The sequence below is a fragment of the Perognathus longimembris genome, chromosome 1, assembly GCF_023159225.1.
Source record: "Perognathus longimembris pacificus isolate PPM17 chromosome 1, ASM2315922v1, whole genome shotgun sequence".
NCBI lineage: Eukaryota > Metazoa > Chordata > Mammalia > Rodentia > Heteromyidae > Perognathus > Perognathus longimembris.
The window spans coordinates 11,320,279-11,343,404 of record NC_063161.1 but is presented as its reverse complement, the minus strand read 5'-3'; the positions used below and the strand labels follow the sequence as shown (position 1 = coordinate 11,343,404).

General features: G+C 51.4%; 1 protein-coding gene across 1 annotated transcript in view; it reads left to right on the top strand.

Annotated features, from left to right (window-relative positions):
• The first annotated feature begins 2,199 nt into the window (after positions 1-2,199).
• The window catches only part of Abtb3 (ankyrin repeat and BTB domain containing 3), a 197,753-nt gene continuing 176,826 nt past the window's right edge, over positions 2,200-23,126 (top strand). Inside the window, exon 1 of the mRNA XM_048356479.1 lies at positions 2,200-3,436. Within this exon, the coding sequence (XP_048212436.1) occupies positions 2,293-3,436 (1,144 nt within the window). The 5' untranslated portion in view covers positions 2,200-2,292. The remainder of the gene's footprint in view (positions 3,437-23,126) is intronic.

The window sequence follows — 23,126 nt, the reverse complement described above, 5'->3', positions numbered from 1 at the left end:
AAGTAGGATGCCAAATTATACCGTAGTTCTAACTAAAAATTTTTTGAGGAAAAGTCTACATTATTTTCCATAATGACCGTACTAATTTACATTCCACTCACAGTGAGCAGAAGCGCCCCTTTCTCCTTGCCAATGCTTGTTATCTTTGACTTTTTGATAATCACTATCCTAACAGGTGTGAGACGACAGCTCATTACAGTTTTGATTTGCAGCTCCCTGATGATGGTGGTGTTAAACATCTTTTCATAGACCTGTTGGCCATCCAGACTAACAGCTCAAAGGTGGGGTCTTCCTTCCTCCATCTATTTACATGTGTTTGTGGAGAGCTTCGTTGGTGCCAGGCCTGGACATGGCAAACCCTCTCACCATGCGAATGATTCCAGAAATAAACAGAAATTCACTATCAAGGAAGAGAGGAGCAGCAGAAGAACCAAACTAGTTTCAGGAGGTCTGGGCAGGGTTTCTTTGTAGGAGCAGACTTCTCAGATAAAAGGAACTAACTGTACAGGTGATCTGGGTGTAGACACACAAGTAACCAAGACATTGTCACTTGACATGGAGATGTAGCTAAGTTTTACATATATTTCTTTTTTTTAACTTTGTTTTTTTTCCTTCTTTATTGTCAAAGTGAAGTACAGAGAGAGGGGTTACAGTTTCATATGTAAGGCTGTGAGTACATTTCTTATCCAACTTGTTAACTCCTCCCTCCTTCCCCCTCTCCCCCCCCATTTTTTTTAGTCAAAACAGAAAAGGCAGAGGCGATTACAGGCTCATATTTGCAATCCTAACAACTCAGGAAGCTGAGATCTGAGGACTGTAGTTCCAAGCTAACCCTAAAACCGGATCCAGTTAACCAGCCCCCACCCCATCCCCCAAATCTGGAAATGGAACTGTGGCTCAAGTGGTATAGCCCCCAGCCTTGAGGGGAAAAGCTAAAGGACAGCACCTAGGCCCTGAGTTCAAGTCCCAGGACTGGGGAGCAGGGAAGGGTGTGTGTGTGTGAGGGAAAAGAGGGAGAAGTATAAAGCTTTGGGGAGTTGCTCATCCATCAGGCAAAGTGGCACGTGAGCCCTTTCTGCAGCACACCTCCCAGGACTTTGGAAGATGGGCACAGGGTCCTCCAGATGATGACGATATGATGATGATGATGATAAAATAAGTCCCTAGGGAGCCTTGGTGGCAGGTGGCTCCTGTCCTGAGATTCGGCCTCAGGGTGGCGTTCATCGCCCAGGCCCCTCTGATTGCTTGTCTGGTTTATTTCCCTTTACGCTGGAGCAAAGCAAACCGGGGCTGAACTGGTTTGGGTACCAAAAAGGGGTGGGGAGTGCGGAGACAAGGAGAAAGAAAAATTAAAAAAACAAAACAACCAACCACCCCAAAACCCGCTGCAGGTATGGGGGAGGGCAAGGAAACCGAAATCAATCACCAGCGCCATAGCAGAAAGTGATCCTCTGAGGGACCCTAGGGGCGGGCCGCTGGGGAGATGACACTTCGGGGAGGGGAACTCTCCCGCCAGGCTACGGTACCCGAGGAACAAGGGACAGGCATCAGGATGGCAGCCTCGCCGTCTCCATGATCCCACGGGTCCCCCCCCCCCCCGCCAGTTCCTGGGCCGCTCGCTGCTCCCCACTAGCTGCAGCCTTTGGTCAAGGCCGGGGGGCGTGTCCGGGGGGCGGGGCCGCGCGCACAGGAAGGATTTAAAAAGAGGGGTAATTAGCATCCTGCGATGCCATTGGCCCTCCACAGGATCTCTTTTGCATATCCCCGCCCTCCCGGCCGTCCTGGGGTTTGCTGGGGTTGGGCCGGCTTCGCAGGCGCCGGGGCAGCTCCAGTGCTCCAGTGCGGGGCGGGCGGGAGCTGCGGGCGCGGAGCCGGCCGCCCGCGGAGCTGCGGCGGTGGCATCCGGGGCGGGTTTGGGTCCTACCGAGACTGCGGCGGGCGTCTGGCGGCATCTGTACCCACCCGAGCCCCAGGGGAGGGGCGGGCTTGCTGGACACTTTCTTATTTTGGAATGCCAGGGGCGAGTCCCGGCGGGAGCTTCCCTCCTGGCCTGGCTCGCGGCTAGGGCGCCCCAGCTCCGGCGGGGGACTGGAGCCGGCGACTCCAGCGCCCGTGCTGTACCGTGTGTGGCGGCGGCGGCGGCGGCGGCGGCTCGGGGGAGGGAAGGGGAGGGAGGCAGCCCCAAAGTAGTGAGAACGGGTGGTGACGCCTGGTGGGAAAGTGAGCCGAGGCAGCGCGGAGCCCGCGGACCCCCGCGACCCCCCGGCGGCCGCAGCATGAAGTGGCGCAGCGATGGCCAGGAGAGGTAAGAAGCCGGTGGTGCGGACGCTGGAAGATCTGACGCTGGACTCGGGTTATGGTGGCGCGGCGGACTCAGTGCGCTCCTCCAACTTGTCCCTGTGTTGCTCCGACTCGCACCCGGCGTCCCCGTATGGCGGGAGCGGCTGGCCGCCTCTAGCTGACTCCATGCACAGCCGGCACAACAGCTTTGACACGGTCAACACTGCCCTGGTGGAAGACTCCGAGGGGCTGGACTGCGCCGGCCAGCACTGCTCGCGGCTGCTGCCGGACCTCGACGAGGTCCCCTGGACCCTCCAGGAGCTGGAGGCGCTGCTCCTGCGTTCTCGGGACCCCCGGGCAGGTCCAGCGCCCCCCGGCAGCCTGCCCAAGGACGCGCTGGCCAAGCTCTCGATGCTGGTGAGCCGGGCGCTGGTGCGCATTGCCAAAGAGGCGCAGCGCCTGAGCCTGCGCTTCGCCAAGTGCACCAAGTATGAGATCCAGAGCGCCATGGAGATCGTGCTGTCCTGGAGCCTGGCTGCGCACTGCACGGCGGCCGCCCTGGCCGCCCTGTCCCTCTATAACATGAGCAGCGCCGGCGGCGACCGCCTGGGCCGAGGGAAGTCGGCGCGCTGCGGCCTCACCTTCTCCGTGGGCCGCGTGTACCGCTGGATGGTGGACAGCCGCGTGGCGCTGCGCATCCACGAGCACGCAGCCATCTACCTGACCGCCTGCATGGAGAGCCTCTTCCGGGACATCTACTCCCGAGTGGTGGCCTCCGGGCTACCCCGTAGCTGCAGTGGCCCCGGCTCGGGCTCCGGGTCCAGCTCCGGCCCAGGCCCCAGCTCAGGCCCCGGTTCGGCCCCCGCGGCGGCGGAGAAAGAGCGCGAGGCGCCGGGCGGGGGCGCGGCGAGCGGCGGCGCCTGCAGCGCAGCCAGCAGCGCCAGCGGGGGCAGCGGCTGTTGCGCCCCGCCCGCCACGGGGGCCCCGGCAGTCCCTCCGGCCACCGCCACCGCCAACCACCACCACCATCACCACGCGCTCCACGAAGCGCCCAAGTTCACCGTGGAGACCCTGGAGCACACGGTCAACAACGACTCCGAGATCTGGGGGCTCCTGCAGCCCTACCAGCACCTCATCTGCGGGAAGAACGCCAGCGGTAAGTGGCTGCGCGGGTGCCCCACCTATAACTCGGCCAACTCTTGGGTACAAGTTCGTCTCGTGTGTCCCCCCCTTCCCCCCCCTTCTTGCTGAAGTGGGGCTTTGAGAATGGGCTACCCGGCTGGAGATCGTCAGAAGCCCGCAGGTTGGCTTCCTGAAAGGGCTGGTAACCAGGTCTCAGGTCCTGGATCGCAAAGCACCGGCCCCGTCGGTGAGCAAAACCCAAAGGCGAGTTTCCGGGGCAGGTATGATAGCGTTTGCGCCTACCACTACTTTTTACCAGAACCCTGTTCATTGGGATCGTTCAGATGCTAAACACACTCCTATGGCCACGAGCTGTGTAGGATGGGGAGGAGGCGCGTTCCTCTCCCGGCCACTCCCGTGGGACGCTGGTGGTACCCGGGAAGGAGGGACCGGCGGGCCTGCAAGGCGGTGGGGTTCACAGCTGGCTGAGCCTGAAAACCATCAGGCAAAGGTGTGCAGGGTGAGAGGTGGAGTCCGCAGCGCCAAGTTTGCTTTCTGCCCCTCCCCTCTCCCTCCCCCCAAGGCAGAGCCTTAAAAAAAAAAAGCAGCAGGCCCTTAGTGGTCCCTTCTAGCTCCGGCCTCTCACGGTTCCCCCCCCCCCCCCCCAGGGCAGGGATCTGCATCTGTCATCACGGGGCTGCAGGAGTGTCCCCAGGGACTGATGCCGGAGGGAGGGTGGGTTATCAGTTTAGGGCATCGTTTCTTTCCCTCGGGTTCCACCATCCCCCTCTCCGCACGCCCTCCCCTGTTTTGGAGACGCACTGGCGGCTCTGAACCCGCAGTCCTCACGGCGGAGGGGAGCGGGTGGGGGTGGGCACGCTTGTTTTCGAGCTGGCCCTGGCGGTCCTGTCTGGCTCCGAGAGCCCGAGCGAGACACTTCAAAGCTTCAGTTTTCCACAGGAAATGGTAGCCGCGTAACTGGAGACGGTAGACGCGGAGTCAAACTTTGTTACATATTCAGTGGTTTGGCCGGAGGTTTGCGTGGTCGGGGCTGAAATGCAGCCTTTCTGGGCAGATTTCATTCCTGCCGCTGCCGGTCTGTTTCCCGAGGATCCCAGGAAGGGATAGAGCGAGCAGGCGCGCGCGCGCGGCCGCCGGCGGTGCCAAGTGTGTGTGTGTGTGTGCACGCGCGCGCACATGTGCAGATGTGTACGTGTGTGCCTGCATATGCGTGTATGTGTGTGTGTGCCTTGTGAGTGTGCGCAGGGGCTAGCTGGGGCCCTGGCACTAGGCTCCAGCCCAAACCCTTCAGAAAACGGCCCTGGGGCACGACTCCTTCACCTGGGTTTGATCTTCTGTGGGAGAAGGGGGAGGTAAAAGGCAAAGTGTGTGTGAATGCGCGTGCATGTGTGTGTTGGGGGTTAGGTGCGCCTCATTCCCCACATTCTTCAGGGGCTATCTGCCGGAGCCCTTCCCCTGCTTTTCCAGCCAAGGAGGGGCACAGCACAGCCCCTGAGATGATATCTACACAGAAGCACACACACTCCACATCCGGCCAGAGAATGGAAACATCTGGGGGGGAGGGAAGACACCCCGCTTCTCCAGAAGGAGGAGATTCACCTGTCACCACCCACCACCTTCCGGCAGACGTGGGGTGTGTCTTGTTCAAAGCCCACTGCCCTCTTCCCTCTCACACCCCCCTCCCCCAAAGCCCAGAGGGAGAGACCCTTCCCCCCAACACTTAACCCTGCTCTTGGGGCAAGGCCTCTGTTTTTTTTTTGTTGTTGTTGTTGTTTTTTGTTTTTGTTGTTGTTTCATCCCTCCTTTTTCCTTTGGGAAGAATTCCCATTCCCCTCAGTTTGCAAACCTGGGGGACCCTTGTCCACCATCTCTGAAGCTGTGACTCCAGGCGACTTCTTTGAACCTCCAGCCCCTCATCTGTACAGCAAGGAGCCCCGTGTGCATGCTGCCCAGCCCCCAGTCCTTCTGGAGTTCTGTTAGAAGCCTGGTTTTTGTTTGTTTGTTTATTTGTTTTCAAATAGATTGTACCTTTATGATCCTTCATCCTGTCTTGTAATGACAGTCCTGTCTTGTAATGACAGCGTTGGTGTGTATGCTTTGTGGAATGGGATCATTTCTGGAAAGAAAAGCCCACAGTGTTGGTTTGGCACCTGGCAAATATGGCTGGCTGTTTGGTTCCCACACCACTGAGCTTAACTCCTGGGATTTTTTTGGGGGGGGGGTGGGAACAGGGGAGGAAGGCTTGGATCTCCTTTGGGGTGGTGGGATGGGGAGAAAGTGCTGTAATTCTCTGTGATCTCTTCATCTGGGCTCCTTGGGCTTGTTCAGAATGGCAGGGCATGGGTGAAGAGCTGTGGAATGAGTGAGTAATGCTTTAACCATGTGAAACGTACACTAAACATCAGGCCTATTTCTTTAAGCTGTTTTGCATGGCAGGCTTTCTGAGCCAACAGCCTTCTTAAGGAGAGCACAACTTTCCTAATAGATTTCTCTCCCTTTAACTCAGTGACACCACTTACTCATTCATTTGGGAATTCATTTGTTAGTCAATATTTATTGAGCAGTTTCTAAATGCTAGGCACTCAGTGAGCGCTGGGAAAGAGATAAGGACAGACAGCATTGCTCTCTGTATTAACCCATTTCATCTCCCAGTGTTCTTTTGAAAAAGTGCTAAAAGAAAAAAACTGAGGCACAGGAAACTTGAGTACCCAGTATAGTTGGAGGTAGACAACTGAGCTCCACACTCTTTTCTTTCTTCTACCCCCCCCCCCACTTTTGGCAATACCAGGGTGTGAATGTTGGGCCCTGTGCCAACACTCTACCACTTGAGCCACATCTCCAGTCCTTTTGCTTTTTCAGATGAAAGTTCCTTGCTTTTGTTCAGGCTGGCCATGGATCATGATCTTTCTACCTCCACCTCCCAAATAGCTGAGATTAAAGGTGTGAGCCATCACTCTCGGCAGGGTCTAGACCTTAATCGCTATCTTTTATAGTTTTTTTGTGTGTATTTGTTTTGTTTTCCCCAGAGCTGAGGACCGAACTGGGGGCCTTGAGCTCGCCAGGCAGGCGCTCTTCCACTGAGCCAGATCCCCAGCCCCAATCGCTATCTTCTATCTGGGGCTAATGCCCAAGGAGTCCCCTGCCTTCACGCCATCCTTCACTATCTTCATAATTGAACTGGAGACTCTGTACAACTTTTTTTTTTTTTTTTTGGCCAGTCCTGGGGCTTGGACTCAGGGCCTGAGCACTGTCCCTGGCTTCTTTCTGTTCAAGGCTAGCACTCTGCCACTTGAGCCACAGCGCCACTTCTAGCCGTTTTCTGTATATGTGGTGCTGGGGAATCGAACCCAGGGCTTCATGTATACGAGGCGAGCGCTCTACCACTAGGCCATATTCCCAGCCCGACTCTGTACAACTTGACATTCTTTTTGTTCCAGTTGATACACCTTTTGTTCCTATCAAACAGAACCATGGGGTACTGAACTTAACTTGTTCATATGTCATATTCTTTGCTAAGCTTAAGACAGAGCCTAATACATACTTGGCACTATTAAGTGTCTATTGAGTTGAACAAGCTGTTGTTCTATATTATGCACTAGCAATTACTTTGGGAGTTTTCTCAAATCATCTTTGGTATGTGTGTGTGCATGCACATACCAAGCCCATGTCCTGAGCCTTGAACTCAGAGTCTGGGCACTGTCCCTCAGCTTTTTCACTCAAGGCTAGCCCTCTACCACTTGAGCTATAGCTCTTCTTCTGGCTTTTTGGTGGTTAATTGGAAATAAGAGTTTCCTTCCTGCGCTGGCTTTGAACCATGATCCTCAGATCTCAGCCTCCTGAGCAGCTAGGATTACAGGTATGAGCCACCAGCACCTGGCATGAATCATCTCTGCAAGTCTTTCTGCCTTGGTTTCCTGTTGGTGCCATGTCTGCACAAATTTGTATATTCATGTTGCAATATACACTTCAGGAAAAAAAGCAAAAAAAATCCATAGGTATTTCTGAATAATTTTTGTGTGTATGTGTGTGGCTGCTACTATGGTTTGAACTCAGGGCCTCCTACTTGCTTTTTAACTCAAGGCTGGTGCTCTACTACTTGAGCCACACACCTCTACTTCGGGCTTTTTGGTGGTTCAATTGGAGATACAAGTCTCACAGACTGTTCTACCCAGGGAGGCTTTGAACCATGATCCTCAGATCTCAGTCTCCTGAGTAGCTAGGATCACAGGTATGAGTCACCAGTGCTTAGCTAAATATTATTTTTTAAACCCAAAAAGAATGAGAAGGGAAGACTGGAAGAGGTCAAGGGCCGTGGGGAAAGGGGTGGAACTTGACAAAAAGATCTAGCCTGGAATCTCAACTGTGCTGCTTTCTCACAGGTGACTTTTGCTGAATTTGGTTTGGCTCAATTATACAACAAGAACTGGATCAGAGAACCCAAACCTAGCTCATAGGAGAGATTAGAGGATTAGATCCGATTCTGTTTCTGAAAACCTCAGCCACATAGTAGGCGCTCGATAATAATGACTTCCTTAAGAAACAGACTCCCCAGGCTGGTGGTAAGGGTACTTTGGGGATTTTGAGTTAGCTCTCTCATTTCAAGGATCTCCAGCAATTTTTTTCTAAGCATTAATTAGCAGGAACCCATGCCTTGCTTCATGCTTGGTGGCAGGTGGGTTGCAGGTCCTCTGTTGTTTTTTTTTTGTAACCTGTAGACTCAAGTTTGCAGTTAGTGCTTGCTGGACAGTTTTCCTGTTGCGGAGCTGGTCATTCTGGTTATTTGTGTTGTGTCCTGTGCAGGAGAGAAATGTCACTTGAAGAACGCAGCCATCTGATGAGCCAGTCTTAGTCTTTCCTCACAGCACAGATTTTTAATTAACTGGCTCGATGTAAATTAAAACTTGGAATTTGGGTCAGTTGAGGGTTAGTTTTGTGTGTGTGTGTGTGTGCGCGCTCGCACATGCGCGCGCACATTTATCATTTCCCTGCTGAGCCATTTAAGTGGAGTGTTTCTTGGAAAATAAAATTAAAATAACGACCCAAGATCACACTGAGGGACCAACCTGGTGACTGGAGGTCAGGAGTTGGGTGCTGTGGCTTGAGTAGGAGGCAAACTTAATTCTAAGTCTGTTACCCTTTATGACCTTGAGCCAGATGACAAATTCATCCTATAAAAGGGCTCTAATTATTATTGTTATTGTATTTATTACGATGATTATTATTATCATCTACTGAAAGGCAAATATAAAACAGTAATTGACTCCAGAGTCAGACATACTTGTAAACTGTAGTTTTCCAATCTGCAAAGTGGGCATTGTAACAATAATAGCTACTCTTGCACAGCTTATTACCTGCCAGGCGTTGCTTTAAGTGTACGGTAGCACACACAGTACTGTAGTATTGTAGTTGCCACATGAGCTATTATAAAAGACAATCCCAGGTCTCCATAGCTTGTCACAATGGAAGATAAACTCTGATTGGGAGATGAGTGGGCAGAGTGGGGGGGGGCAGGGAGGGCAGAGGCAGGAGGTTAGAAGAAGAAGAAGAGGAGGGATTTGATTGGTGGAGAGTTTTCTTTGTGTGTGGTTAGCTTGTGGCTTTCAGTTGGCCCTTGAACAACCAGCCAATAGGAACTGGAAGCAGGAGAGGATCTGAAGAAAGGTATTATGGAAAGGACTCATGGGGCTGGCGCCCACATGTCATTCACTGGCTACACTTGTCCCTGTTGACTGTTTACCCACCAAGTACCTGTGAACATCCTTGTCCTTCTTGACTTTTCTTGGAAGGAGGAGCTACCTTCTCCCTGGACACTGATCCCCACTGAAAGTGCCGGGTCTTCAGATGGTGCTGGGTCCTCTGTACCCTACTGACCCAAAGAGCTCAATCAGCTCCTGGGTTAGACTCTGATTTTGCTCTCTAGGAAGAACTTAAGAATTTAATTGTCGTCCCTCCCCTCCCCCCCCCCCAACCACACACACCCTGGGATCCCAGTTCTGTGCAGAGGGAGGATTTTCTGTGTTCAGTACTCTTCCTGGCCATACCTGAAGTCGGTTTGGAGGGCTGTAAATCTAAAGTTTAATGCATTTGCCTTATGTGACCCAGCTGCGAGGGACGAGTTAGAGTAGAATTTGTCAGTCAGTCAAGTTCTTGGACTTGCTTACAGAATATTTGTGAGGATCAAAGAATTTTTCACTCAAAGATTATTTTAATGTTGCCATAGCAAAGCGACTTTTAAAATCCAAGCTTAGGGATTTTATCAACGCAATTTCCTCTACTGTTTAGTAGGATTTTCGGCTATGCCTCTCTGTTGTATTAGTCAGCTTTGAAGCACTGTGATGAAATACTTGAGGCAGGTACCATGATAAAGAAAGAAAATTATTTAGCTCAGTTCGGGAGGTTCAAGGGCATTGGCTCAGTTCTGGATGAGGATTCTGTGGTGAGTGACAGGTGACAGTGGTAGGGGTGCTTGGTGGTCCTGGTGGAATCAGGAAGCAGAGGGAGCTGGGTGAGGCCAAACCATAGCCTGTGCTAGGTGTTTTGAGAGTCAGGTTCCCAATTCTTCCCTATGCCAAATGCTCAAGCCTGGGCTGTTCTTTGCTTCTGGATCTTTGTGCCTCTCCCTTTCTCTCTCACTGTCGGGCAGCCGGCTCCACGATACCAGACTTACGCCTTTGATCTGATAGGAATTACACTTCAAATCTCCTTAAAGCCTTTACTGTGCACGCAGTCCAGAAACAGTTGCCTTTTCCTCCTTCTCAGTTGTTTCTTCCTAATTTTTCCTTGCCACCTGGCTGCTTTGTACCTGAACTCTAATCACTTTCTAAACTCAGCCAGGAACCATCAGAAGACTGCATTCACTTTTTTTTAAATTTCCTACCACTTTCACTACACTCCAGTGCAGATTCACAGGAGTTCTGTGTTCGAAGTTAGCCTAGACGACAGGGAAACCTGATGTTTTCCCACTGTAGTGCAGGAGGCTCCAGTTCCCCAGCCTCTAATATTGAAATCGACCGGTGTGCTGTATCTTCAGTGCCCCATACCTGGTACCGGTTTCCATGTTCACCAGGCAGTATTCACGGAAGCATCAGATACATCCAGGGACTTTGTGGTGGAACACAGTCAGAAGCTCTTTCTTCTTTGAGTCCAGGCTGGCTGGTATGGGATGGCGACCATGGAAATGGACAGTGGTCTGCCGAGTGGAGCAGGTGACCGAGGGAAACTCCTCTGATGGGGTGTGGTGGACAAAGCATGGATGATTGCGTGGAAATTTGTTGTTGTTTTTATACTGGGATTTGAACTCCAGGCCTTATACTTGCTAGACAGGTGCTCTACTATGGAGTCCCATCCCTACTCCTTTGTGCTTTCATTTGTTTTGGAGTTCATGCCTGGGCCAGCCTGGACCGTGAGCCTCCTATGTATGCTTGCTGTGTAGCTGGGATGACAGGTGTGTATCATAGTGTTCAGCTTTTCTTGATTGAGACCGGCTCTTGTGAACTTGGTTCATAGGTTGGCTTCCCACTGCAGCCCTCCCGATCTCTGCCAATTCCAAACAGAGGTCCGTTGCTTCTTTCCCTATGCCAGTGGCCACAGCTCTGTCCCATGGCCTTAAGCTAGATCCAGAGGGACTGAGAGTTGGGGGGGGGGGTCTCTGGGCTGGGCAGCAGGCTCTCCCCACAATTCTTCTTTATGGGAGGAGTATAAGTCTTTAGTAGAGAGCCGGACCCCTCAATACCTGGAAGCAGGTGCAATGAATAACCCACTTGGAGGACAGGAGAGTTGAAGGAATCTGCCTTGAGTGAGTCCGCTTGCAGGTGGCTGGCTAGACTGGAATTTGTCAGACAGGCGCTCAGACTTGCTCACAGAGTATTTGTGAGGACCAAAGGCCTAATAAATGCAAAGTGGTTCTTCCAGTATCTCATTCGTGGCACACACTTAAATAATGGCTATCTATTATCTACATTCTCACGGATCCTGCCGTCCAGTGCCGGGAGGGAGGAGAGCTGAGCCCAGCTGTGAAGCTCCCCGTGTGGGCACAGACACGGGAACTAGAAAGGCGGGGGCTCCAGGATTGCTGTGCTGTGGGTCTCACTCTTCCCCTCTGCCCAGGGCCTGGCCAGGTACCATGTGAATCCTTCCACAGGGATGACCTCATTTCAGTGCTGCACTGGGCTTGTGAAATGGGTGTTTCTGATCTCCACTTTCCTGTGAGAAATCTGCGTGTCAGAGAAGTTCAACCACTGGTTTAGAAGGATGTCACCCTGACTAAGTGGTAGGCTTGGGGTTTGGGCTCCATAGCTTGAACACTGAACCAAGCACTGAACTGAACCAGTTACAGCATGGAGTTCATCCTGGGTCCCGGATGACTGGGCAGAGGGGGCGAGGCTTAGGGCGTGGCCAAGGCATGGCCAGGTGAGATTTGCCTTGTTGCTGAGGGTCATGTTAATGACTGTCTGTCTGTCTGTCTGTCTTTCTCTCTCTCTCTCTCTCTCTCTCTCTCTATATATATATATATATATATATATATATGGGGGGGTGCAGGACTTAGCCCCTGCTGACCTCTTCCTTCCTGGCTACTTCATGTCTCACTGCCCATCCATCCATCAGACCACAGGGCAGCCTCCTTAATCAAGGCCCTGTGCCATTGGCTGGCTTTATGGTCTGATCTGGTTGGAAGCGTAGGGACATTCCATGAAGGATGTGGGGGCTTAAATGAAGCTGGAGCCTGCCAGCTTGATGGAAAAGATGAGAAGAGCATGTCATGGATGCACACAGTATGCTCAAAAGGGACACTCACATGGCTGTAGCACAAACACACAGCAGACTGGAAGGGAAAAGGAGTAGACTTAAGAAGGCTAGGGAGGTGTGATTACCATGCTTTACCCAGGAAGAACCTGAGGCTGCAGAACAGGGCCTGAGCAGGCGGGGAGGGGGGGTCTGCAGAGTTCAAGCCCCCAGGGTCTCCTGCTTTCACTTTATTCCCAATGGTAGCCTCTGGTGGGAGCGTCACGTTTCACATAGGAGGGAACTGAGGCCCAGGAAAAGACACGGCCTTGCCCAAGGCCGTCTGGCAGGGCTGGAACCAAGATCCCAGGTTTCTTCTCACCTGTGGTGAGATCCAAGCCAGATCCCCTCTGGGAAGCAGAGCCTGGGGTGACTTTTCCATCCTGCTGTCACAGCTCTGGTTTTCATCTCCATTGCTAAGTGACAATAAATGCCAGTTGTGGAGGCAAGCAACTGGGAATGGAGGGGGTGGGGGTGGCGAGTCCTCAATTAGATAGCAGCTGAGCCAACGGCAACCACTGCTGAGAAGAAAAGGTGTGCTAAATGCAGACTCAGCTTAGCAGCCGGGAGCATCAGGGGTCAGCGGGAGATGGGGACTGAAATCTGACAACCCAGGCTAGCCCTGGAGGCCCCGGGTTGTGTTGTCCTTGGGCATCTATGGGAGCCTTGAGGCCACAGCACAAGAATTCTGCCTATATAGAATCCCCTGTTTTTCTCTATTGACCTCTCTGAGTCGGAGTCTTGGGAGCCAGCTCAGCCATTCCCTCCCCCACCCCGGTGCTCCGCCCCTTTTGATCTCTCTGCTCCTCCCCCTTGGCCCAGCCAGGTGGGCTTCCTACCCCCTGGCAGGCCTGGAGGGCCTGGTTGATTCCCTAATCACCACTCCATGTGACCTGCACACAGGGGAAGGAGTCCATGAGTGTCTGATGGGGATCGTGAAGCTTCTGGAAACGTGGGCACTGAGTGATTGATGGGGACTAGGAAGCTTCCGGAAACATAGGCTCTGAATGATGGGGACCAGAAAGCTTATGGAATTATGGGCACTGAATGATTGATGGGGGCCAGGAAGCTTCTGGAAACTCTGGGTGACGTCTGGGAGGAAAGCGCTGCCCCTCCTTGGTGCTGTTGGGGGTGGGGGTGATGACCCCACAGCAGTGGACACCGGACTTCATTCACTGGTCACGCTTCGCTGGGAATGGAGGTGATAAGCGGTGGAGACGCCTTGCAGGGGGAGGGCCCAGCAGGGGTGCAGAGTCTTGGAGTGGGGGGGGGCTGGACACCAAGGAGGAGTAGACTGGGCCATCAGCACAGCCAGGTGTGTGTTCTAGGGTGCCAGGTGTGTGGGGGACAGGCACAGGTGTGCATGCAGCCTCCCTTTTCTCCTCCTTTCCCCCTGGGTTGGCAGCTGTGTCTTCTTGCTCTCCTCCTGTGAGCACTGTGCATTTGGCATAGCCAAGGCTTTGGAGAGCCCAGCATGTGGTGGGCACCGCAGGGGGGAGGAGGAGAGAGGGCGGCCCTGATTCCTCCATTGAACACAAGGCACTGTGGGTGCAGCCCCTGAATCCTTGTCTGATCGGGACCTACCCACCATCCTGCGCAGAGGGAATATGGGGTGCCCAATTCTGTCCTTAAACATAGAGGTTGAGTTTAGGTTTAGTTTAGTTTAGACCCATTCTGGAACAAACTGCGTGACTTCAGATTTCTCTGAAAAGGAAAGCAAGTACTTGCATTTCCCGAGATGTCTTTGAAATTCAAAGGAGTCATCAGAAAGAAAGAAAAGTGTTCTGTCACTTAATCCTTCATGCAATCACTCGTCCAACAAATATATTGAGCAACTACTGTAGACTAGCATGGCCCTAGATCCTTAGTGTCCTTAACAGACCCAAACTGTAGCCTTCATAAGACTTAAACAGAGTTGGGGGAGACCCTCAATAACCAACACCCTCTATGAAGGAATGATACAGTGAATGAACTAGGAGGGATAAGAAACAGGTAAAAGTCAGGCTGGATACGTCCTCATAGGCCACCAAAGACATTGGCTTTTCTTCTTAGTTGATGCCATGGCAGGGTTGTGAGTAAGGATTGCTAGGTGTGGCTGCTGGTTAAAATAAGAGAGTCCAGAGGAGCAAGAGAGAGGGGAAGGCAGGCAATGTGTACAGATCCGAGCCGCAGAAGTAGGTAGCCTGGACCAGGGGGTGACGGATGTTGAGTGTAGAGGAGGGCGCTTGTGGCCATTTCTGAGAGGTGTTCCGCTGGCCTGGATGCGTTTGGGGTGGGTGGCGTAAATAAGAAGGGGTAAGGGTGACCCAAGAGCCTCTGCTGGAAACAACTGCCATCACAGCCAATCTGGAGGTGGCAGGAAGCGCCATCATGGGACGGCTCAGGCCGAGGTGTTTCTGGCTGTCCAGGTTGACATTTGACCTGGAAGCAGTTGTGGGAAGCGCATACTGGGGTGCTGGCAGGCAAGATGGCGCGCCTCCTCTTCAGCTGTGTGAGCATTTCTGGCCATGGCCCTGCCGTTGCAGGTGGCTTCAGGTCCAGTGAAGACACGGAGAGGATGTGTGTCCTGGGAGCCATGTGGACCACAGAATGAACCGGCGGGCCTTGGTGATGTTTCTGAAGGGGACGTTTCAGGCCCCATCCCTTCCTTCCATGTGTCTTCTAGGCGGTGGGGACTTGGCCAAACCTGCACTCACTCTCTGGGCCCCCTCAAGGGCCTTTGGGAGCCTATGAGAGTACAGCTAGTGAGGTTTCCCACGCCGCTCTACCCACACATAGTGCTGGACTTGCTCCCCATCGGTCTGTGTGGTGGAAGCTAGGCTGGTGTCCCTGATGCACACAGTTTGGAAGGTGCAGGCCCACGGTGTCGGCCTTTCCTTCCCGCTTTGACATCAAGCAGCTGTCCTTCAGCTGTGGCTACTGAGTCAATCTGGAAAAACACCTGAAGCTCAGAGAAGCAGCTGAGCCAGGAGACGTGAGGAAGGGAGGGGAAGGGGGGCTCAGTGCCTGGCGCTTAGACTTATGATTGTCCTCCCCCCCCCCTTTTCCTGATGCAAAAAAGCCCTTTTGTTCTCCCTCAAACCTCAACATCCAAACTTCCCAGGTGGCCTTTGTGACTCCTGGGAGCAGAGGCAAAGCTCATCAAAGTCATGGAACCCAAAATAACTCCAGATACTTCCCAGCTTTCCAAGCCAAATTGCTGGCTGTCATCTGTCCAAGCTGCCATCAGAGGCCTGGCCTGGAACACTGGCTGGTCTTCATACCGAAGCAAGCTTCCATTTTTTTTTTTCCCTAACAAGTTTTGTGGCTGAATTGAGGGGATTGGTCCCAAATCCCCATGGCCTCACACGGGCCAAGGGTGACTTTGGGAAACTGACTCAGGTGACATTGAGTTACTCATTGACATCACTCATCTGTTTGATCTTTCTGGGGAGGGACCAGAGTGTGGGGGTTATAACGCAGGTTTGGTGGCTAGAGAGCCTGGGTTCCAGTCCCTCTCTAGCATCCTTTTCAACAACTGTGTCACCTTGTGAGCTTTTTCTTGGGACCTCCGTTTCCTCCCCTCAACAGGGCCTGCCTCCCAGGAGCACTTTGGGAGATGACATGAAGTGATCACATCTACGCAAGCTTCCTGTGCAGTGTCGAATGTCCAATACAATCCAGACCGCATTGGAACATTTTAGATCATGGCATTGTTCTTCAGGCATCTACTATCTCCATCACAGCCCTTCTCAGATTGTATTGTGCAGTCCACTAACCTGGCACCCTTCCCAAGACTATTCTGTCATGAATACAGCATCTGGCACACAGTGTATTTGTTCAGTGAAGGATCAAGGCTACGGCGCACATGCTCCACTCAGAATGGCTGAGTTTATTTGTTTTCTTCCCTGCTGCCTCTCCAGCACTTCAGTGGGCGCTAAATAAACCTTTGTGGCCAGTGAAGTGAACAAGAGGTTCAGTGGAGCTTAGCCGATGGGCAAAACTAAAGAGCCCTTTGCAAACTGCCTGACTGTGAGTCTGCGTCTGCCCTGGAATAGGGCAGGGGGACCTCTCCCTTTTTACTGCTTGCCTCTCTTTGAAGAATAGAAAAGAAAGCTCATTATGGCTCTTTAAAATTTTTTTTCTTTTTTCTTTTTTTGCTGGTGAGGCCACACCTCACCTGAATTCAAAGTGGAAGATGGTGTTTGCGTGGACCCTGGGATGAAAGCAGCCCCAGCAGCTCCTTCGCCTTTGGTCTGGGCACCAAATGCAGTTTGCAGACCCCACTCTAAGGAGAGTCAGACTTCTGTGAGGTCGCATAGCATGATGGTGAGGCTGGTCCTGAGGGTTAGAGGTAGAAAGTTTCCCAGAGGGCTGATATCTCAGCCATGTGCACCTCCATGCTGCCCTGCCTTCTCGCAAAAACAAGCAAGATGTCGTGCTATTCTCTTAGATTTCTTTTTTGTTGGTGGTGGTGGTGGTTGGGGGCTTGAACTCTGGGTCTGAGTGCTGTCCCTAAGCTTTTCTGCTCAAGGCTAGTACTCTGCCACTTTGAGCCACAGCTCCAGTTCCGGTTTTCTGGTGCTTATTTGGAGATAAGAGTCTTACGGACTTCCACTTTGAACTGCAATCCTTACATCTCAGCCTTCTGAGTAGCTAGGATTACAGGCATGAGCCACAGGCACCTGGCCTACTTCAGCTTTTTTTTTTTTTTCCTGATTAACTGGAGAGAAGAGTCTCTTGGATTTTTCTGCCTATGTGGCTTCATGTCATGATCCTCAGATCTCAGCCTCCTAAGTAGCTAGGATGACAGGCACAGCGCCGTGCTCTTTCCTTAGTTCTGATGATCACACTTCCTATCTAGTAAGCCAACCAGGTGCCAGGCTTTGCTGAGCCACAACCCAGTATTATTATGTCATTCCATTTCTTCAATACTTCCTATGTGTATTGGTTCCACTGCACAATGGAGAACACAGACTCAGAGAGGCTGGAGGACTTACTGAAGACCATACAGCGGGGTGTTGGAGCTGGAGTCTAAGCTCTGGTCACCTGCACAGTTGTCACTCTGCTCTTCTCTTAACCACACCAGCTGCTTCTGGCAACGTGGCGTGTTAAAAACCCCTGATATTCTGATGATGCTAGACACAGGACTCCAGCCATCAGTCAATTCCAGGGCAGGCAGGGAGTCAGCCAGCCAACCAACAGTCAATTGATGGCGTCAGCTTCGTGATGTGGTACTGGGAAGAAAGCAACCACGGTTTGCTCATTTCTCTTCGGATCTGTTAGGCGTGGTCATCTTCTCTCTCTCTTTCTCTTCATCCTTCATGTGGGAAATGTTCAGGGCCTGGGCTCTGGTCTGACAGGAAAGCACCTGCTTCTGCCAATATCCAGTCTCATCACTTGGTAGGAAAGATTAGAACAGTGTGATGCTTATTGGATCTGTAAGAGTGGGTTAACCTAATGTTGCTATTTATTGACTCACTCACATTGGTCTCATCCTCCTTCCCCAGGGACCAAGCACCCCTGCCAGTGCGGTAACACTTCTGGGAGCTAGGAGATATGGAATATTCATTGGCCTATACTGTGTTGGGGGAGCATGAAGGATGGGGTGGGTCCTGGGGTTTGAACTCAGGGGCTGACCTTTTCTGTTTTGCTCAAGCCAACCCTCTACCACTTCATCCACAGCTCCACCTCTAGCCTTTTGGTACTTCATTGGACTTCCTTGCCCCAGCTGGCTTCCTCAACTGAGATCCTTAGATCTCATTCTTCTGAGTAACTAGGATTACAGGCACGAGCCAACAGCACCCAGCTTCTGACTATAATGTTTTTAATCCTACAGTACTTTATTAATACTGATTCTTTACAATCACATAGTTTATAACATCATGTTAACTGGGTGTGGTTGCTGGCGCCTATCATCCCAGCTACTTGGAGAGAAGCAGAGTCAGAAGGATCACAGTTAGAGGCCAACCTCAGGCAAAAAGCTCAAGATCCATTCACCTCAAAATCCTTACGTTAGTCTAGCCACTAGTCTCTGTTTTGGATCTTTATCATATCTTGCGCTTTTCAGGAAACAGGTAGCGTGTGTGTGTGTGTGTGTGTGTGTGTGTGTGTGTGTGTGTACACACACATGTATATTGCAGGTATATGTGTATGCATGCCCATATCAATCAGCTCAGCAGAGTTACTAGAAATTTCTGCCAGAACCTGGCAGACATTGCACATTTGCTATGTCTGGAGTTTGGGTCAAGTTTGAAAAGACTTGCGGATTGTCATATTAGCCTGGGGCCCCTGTTCTATGTAGGCTCTGTCTGTGTCTCACACAAGGCTGCCCCATCAGCATTACATTTGTGGCTGGAAACCTTGTAATGGTTTTGTTCAGATTATTTTGCTGTGTACCTATCATCACTATCTCATGGGGAAGGCTTGTGTTCCCTCTGACGTTGCCATGTGCAAAAATTCTGGCAACTGAGTGAACTCTGGTGAGCCTTTTCTTCCCCCACACAGGTAGCAACATGATGAATATTGAACATTCACAATAGTCACTTCATGTTAAGCGTGTGAGCCACCTCATTCCCATTATTGATTATGGATTTGCAATTTCCTTTGCTGTGGGAGAGTTAGTTGATAATGCTGACTTTTAAGGCACTGCTTCCTTTTTTTGTATCCAAGAATGCCTAAGGTCAGAGTTGTTGTGTGGAACCAAGTGGTCCTGTGCTTAGGATGTCAAGGGACAGCAGGAAGTTCCGTCTGACCCAGGTGGGGTGAGGCTGGTAGGGAGAAGATCCCAAAGACTTCCGGAAGAAAAGCAGGGGAGCAGGTGTTGAAGGACAGAGTCTGTGCATTCCAGAGAGAGGGTGGCAGAGGGTCCTCACAAAGGGTTTATCTAGAAAGTTCCCAAGCTTATACGTCACTACCTGTATTTACATTTATTTGGGCTTATGTTTTATAAGTGCAAACAGTAGGCCCATCATCCATCTACATATATGTATACACACTCACATATGTAATACGTACATACCAATATGTAAGCATGTCCATATGAATAATGTATGTGTATGCAGATGCATTTATTTACTTATTTTAGTCATTGATTTATTCCAGTCCTGGGGCTTGAACTCAAGGCCTTCTTCTGCTTTTGCTTAGCTTTTCTGCCAAGATTGGCTTTGATCCCTGATTCTAAGATCTCAGCCTCCTGAATAGGATTACAGGTGTGAGCCACAGGTGCCTAGTAATAACAACCTACATTTTTTAAGGGACTCTTCCACGTGGTCTTCCTTTGACTACCTTGCTGCACATGATCCCAACAGTATTCTAGATGCTGAGCATCTGTGCTGAAGTATCAAAGGCAGTCAGAGGAGACCTGTTCATGGATCCTGTTTCCTACAGTGGAGATCCACCATAAACAAATTCACATTTGAATATGGGAAGTGACTTCAGGTAGAGCTGAGTGATAGATGGGATTCACTCAAGGAGGCTGTTTTAGATGGGCGGCCGGCTAGGAGGGCCTCTGTGGGGTGGTGACTTCTGCCTAAGTGAGGAGGAACTTGAGCTCCAGGCTGAGGGCAAGAGCATGTTGGAACCACACTGGGCTCACCTCCTTCTCTTGTGGCTCCTCTGTGGACCTGTGAACCTGCCTTGCTGCGCTCTGGGCACCTGAGGTCCCGTGGCTGGAGCAGTGGTAGGCCCTCCATCCGGCACTCTGTTTACCCTTGGAGCCACATCTGCTGATTATCGTTAGCCTCTGTTCGGATCCAGGAAGATGGGAGATCATACATTCTCCAGACGCTCGAGCTCTAGGCGCTCCAGACATTTCCTCTGCTATTCTGGCAGCGGGAGATCTATTTGCACTTAGGAAGAGTTGTTCTCCAGTAGCTGGCTCCATCCCAAGAAGAATGTGGGGCAGCTCAGCCCAGCAGTGAGCAATTTCATTAGGAAGGCTGGGTACTGGGCTTCCAAAAAGGAGGGTGACTCAGAGCTAGGGTACAGAACAGGTTTCCTGGCTGCTCACCTTTGCCCGTTCATTTCCCAGACACACACTGGGCATGCGCCGGGCAAGGCAGAGGTGCAGACTCAGTTCTGCCACACAAGAGCTGTGGAATCTCAGCAGATGTTCGAGCTCGTGAGGCCTGGGTTTCTTCTGCTGTGAAATGGGGGTTCTGGGATTTCAGATTGCAAGATATAGCAAAGAAAAAAGACAGGATGACAGTTCAGTTTGAAAGTCAGATTAGGAAGCAATGATTTTTTTTTAAAGTATGTCTTGAACATTGCATGTTTATCTGATGTTTAGTTTTAACTCTGTGTCTTGTATTTTTAACTGGCAGCCTTACCTAAGGATAAAGATTTAATCATGCTTGCAGCTGGGGTCGTGTAACTCAGTGGCATAGTGTTTATTGGCTTAACCCTCAATACCAACCAACCAACAAACAAGCTAAAGAAAAATCCCAAAGCCTTGCTTCACAGAGCTCACACTAGCAGCAGAACAGACATGGCGAAGCTAACATGGCTTTGCATGGTGGTTTGACTGGTGGCATAGGTCTAGACTGAGTGAAACTGACCTCTCTCCTCATTTGGACACTTAAGAACTCCAGGCTCTCCCAAGAAGCCCCCAGCGAGTAAGGGATGGACCCCACAGGATCACATGACGCCAGTGTATCCGTGCTTTTCAGTCCAGCAAGCCATCTGGGAAGATGAACTCCATGTTTCTCTCTCTAAGCAAAGGGCAACCTTTGTAGCTCAGCATACAGACAAGCCATGACTTCTCTTGTATTTTCTGTGGGTCATTTAAGTATAAAACAGATGCTAACTCAGGAGGAAAACAACAATCCCATGTCTGCCTATTTTATGGAACCTGTACTTGCCAGATAAAATGACTATCATTCACTATCCTGCTTTCCTGAGGCAAGAAGCAAATTTGCCATGCGCCACCCTGGGATCTAATAGGAGACACAATTGGCTCTCAGGCTCCAAAGTAAAGTTTACCCAGTGCCCTTGTTTAGGTAGAGAGAACCAGTTAGGACTGTGTCTTAAAGGGCCAGATACCCTCCCATCAGCCCTTGCAAATGCCTGCCCAGTACTGGCTGTGGCTGACTCCACACTGCCTCCAGTTTCCTTGCCTTTCATGAGGTAGCAGGGCTATTTTCCATTAAGAGGATTGTTTGAAACTCCTGGAAGCATGGAAACTGTGGTGGGCTCCTGTGAGGAAGGAGTCCGGTGAGGTAGGTGGCAGGATGCACCACAAGGGTGTTCAAGGTACTTGCTGGATTGCAGGCTTTGCAGCCTTGCAAAGTTAATTGATTAGTCGGGGCCAGGCCAGGCCAGAGCAGGCACAGTGCTCTGCCAAGTGATTTCCATGCAATGCTCCTCTGTGACCCTCACCCCATCTGCTGTGCTTCTAGGGGTCCATTGTACAGGCGTTTCAGCCACTTGCCCAGGCACATGGCTATCCCCCTCTGTAGCCTGGAGCCTTTGTGACCACAAAGCACTTCCCTTTCCCATAGTACTTGTAGGTATTTCTGCCCTCTCTGCCTGTGATGGCAGGGAGAGGGCTGGCCTGGCCGTGAGTTGCCCTCTCCCCGTTGGTGTCTGTGGGACACCTCCGTGAGGGGTCCGTGTCCTCCTCAAGCCAACCACGGGTCAGGCTGAGCCAGGAGACCCTTTCCATGTGACACCCTGTGCTTTTTTCTAAAGGCAGGTGTTCTGTTCCGTTGGCTCGCTCACTTCCATTCCTCGCTCGCTCCATTCCTTCAGTAACTACACACCTAGTGTATTCCAAAGAGTATTGTTTCTTTGTTTTGTTTTTTCCAGTCCTGGGGCTTGAACTCAGCGCCTGAGCACTGCCCCTGGCTTCTTTTTGCTCAAGGCTAGCACTCAACCACTTGGAGCCACAGCGCCACTTCTGGCTTTTTTTATACACGTGGTGCTGAGGAATCGAACCCAGGGCTTCATGTATAGGAGGTGAGCACTTTACCACTAGGCCGTATTCCCAGCTCCCCAAAAGAGTATTGTGAACAAATGGACAGTCGCTGCCTTTGAGGAACTTGGAGTCTCAGCAAGAAGGAGGCGGGAATAACGGGGCCCCCTGCCCCCCAGTACTGGTTCTCAGGGTTCCTGTGATCAGTGGAAGGAGGAGTTGTCAGATTTGTGATTTTTGAGCCTTTTCTTTGGTTCAAGGCTTTTGGATGAAGAAAACGGGAAGGGACGAGGAAGAGATAAGATGGAGGTTCCAGGGGGTCAGAGAATGAATGGAGTGGTTGGATAGCGGGATATCCAGTGACCTACGCAGAGTCCTGTTTCTCATTACCTCCTCAGAGCCAGTGAGGTGAGAAAATTCTTCCAGGAGCAAAAATTCTCAGGATATTATTAATAATCATCTGGGATCATTTGTGCCTAGCCTTTTTGGGGGGGGGGAATGGGTGGAGGGATATGGACTGGTATTCCCCTGGAAATGCAACTTGACATGTAACCTTTTAAAGAACTACCAGGCTGATTTCCAAAGTGATTGTACCAGTTACACCCTAAGAGCAGCAGGTGAGCATTCTAGCTTATCCACATCCTTGTCAACACTTGTTATTATCTACACATCTGCCCGTAGCTGTCCCAGTGGGTGTGAAGTGGTTTTCCAGTAGGGGAGTTTCCCCACAGACACACTTGAAGTCCTAACAATTCAGTGACTTGTTCTCTGGCTTGGTGATTCTGCCTTTTCCAGAACGTGGTGACTGTCGTACGTTGTAGGCCCTTTGACTCTGCCTCCTGCTACCTAGCACAGTGCATTTGAGAGCCATCCATGGACTTGTTCTTTTTGTGGCTGAGTAGTATTTCATGGCATGATTTACCAAGCTAGTATTCCTGCTCTTGTACACAGAAAATTGTGCACCCTCCCCTCCTGTTGACTGGATGAATCAGACATTGAGCATTCTCTCCTTGGTAGGGTCTTTCAGAGA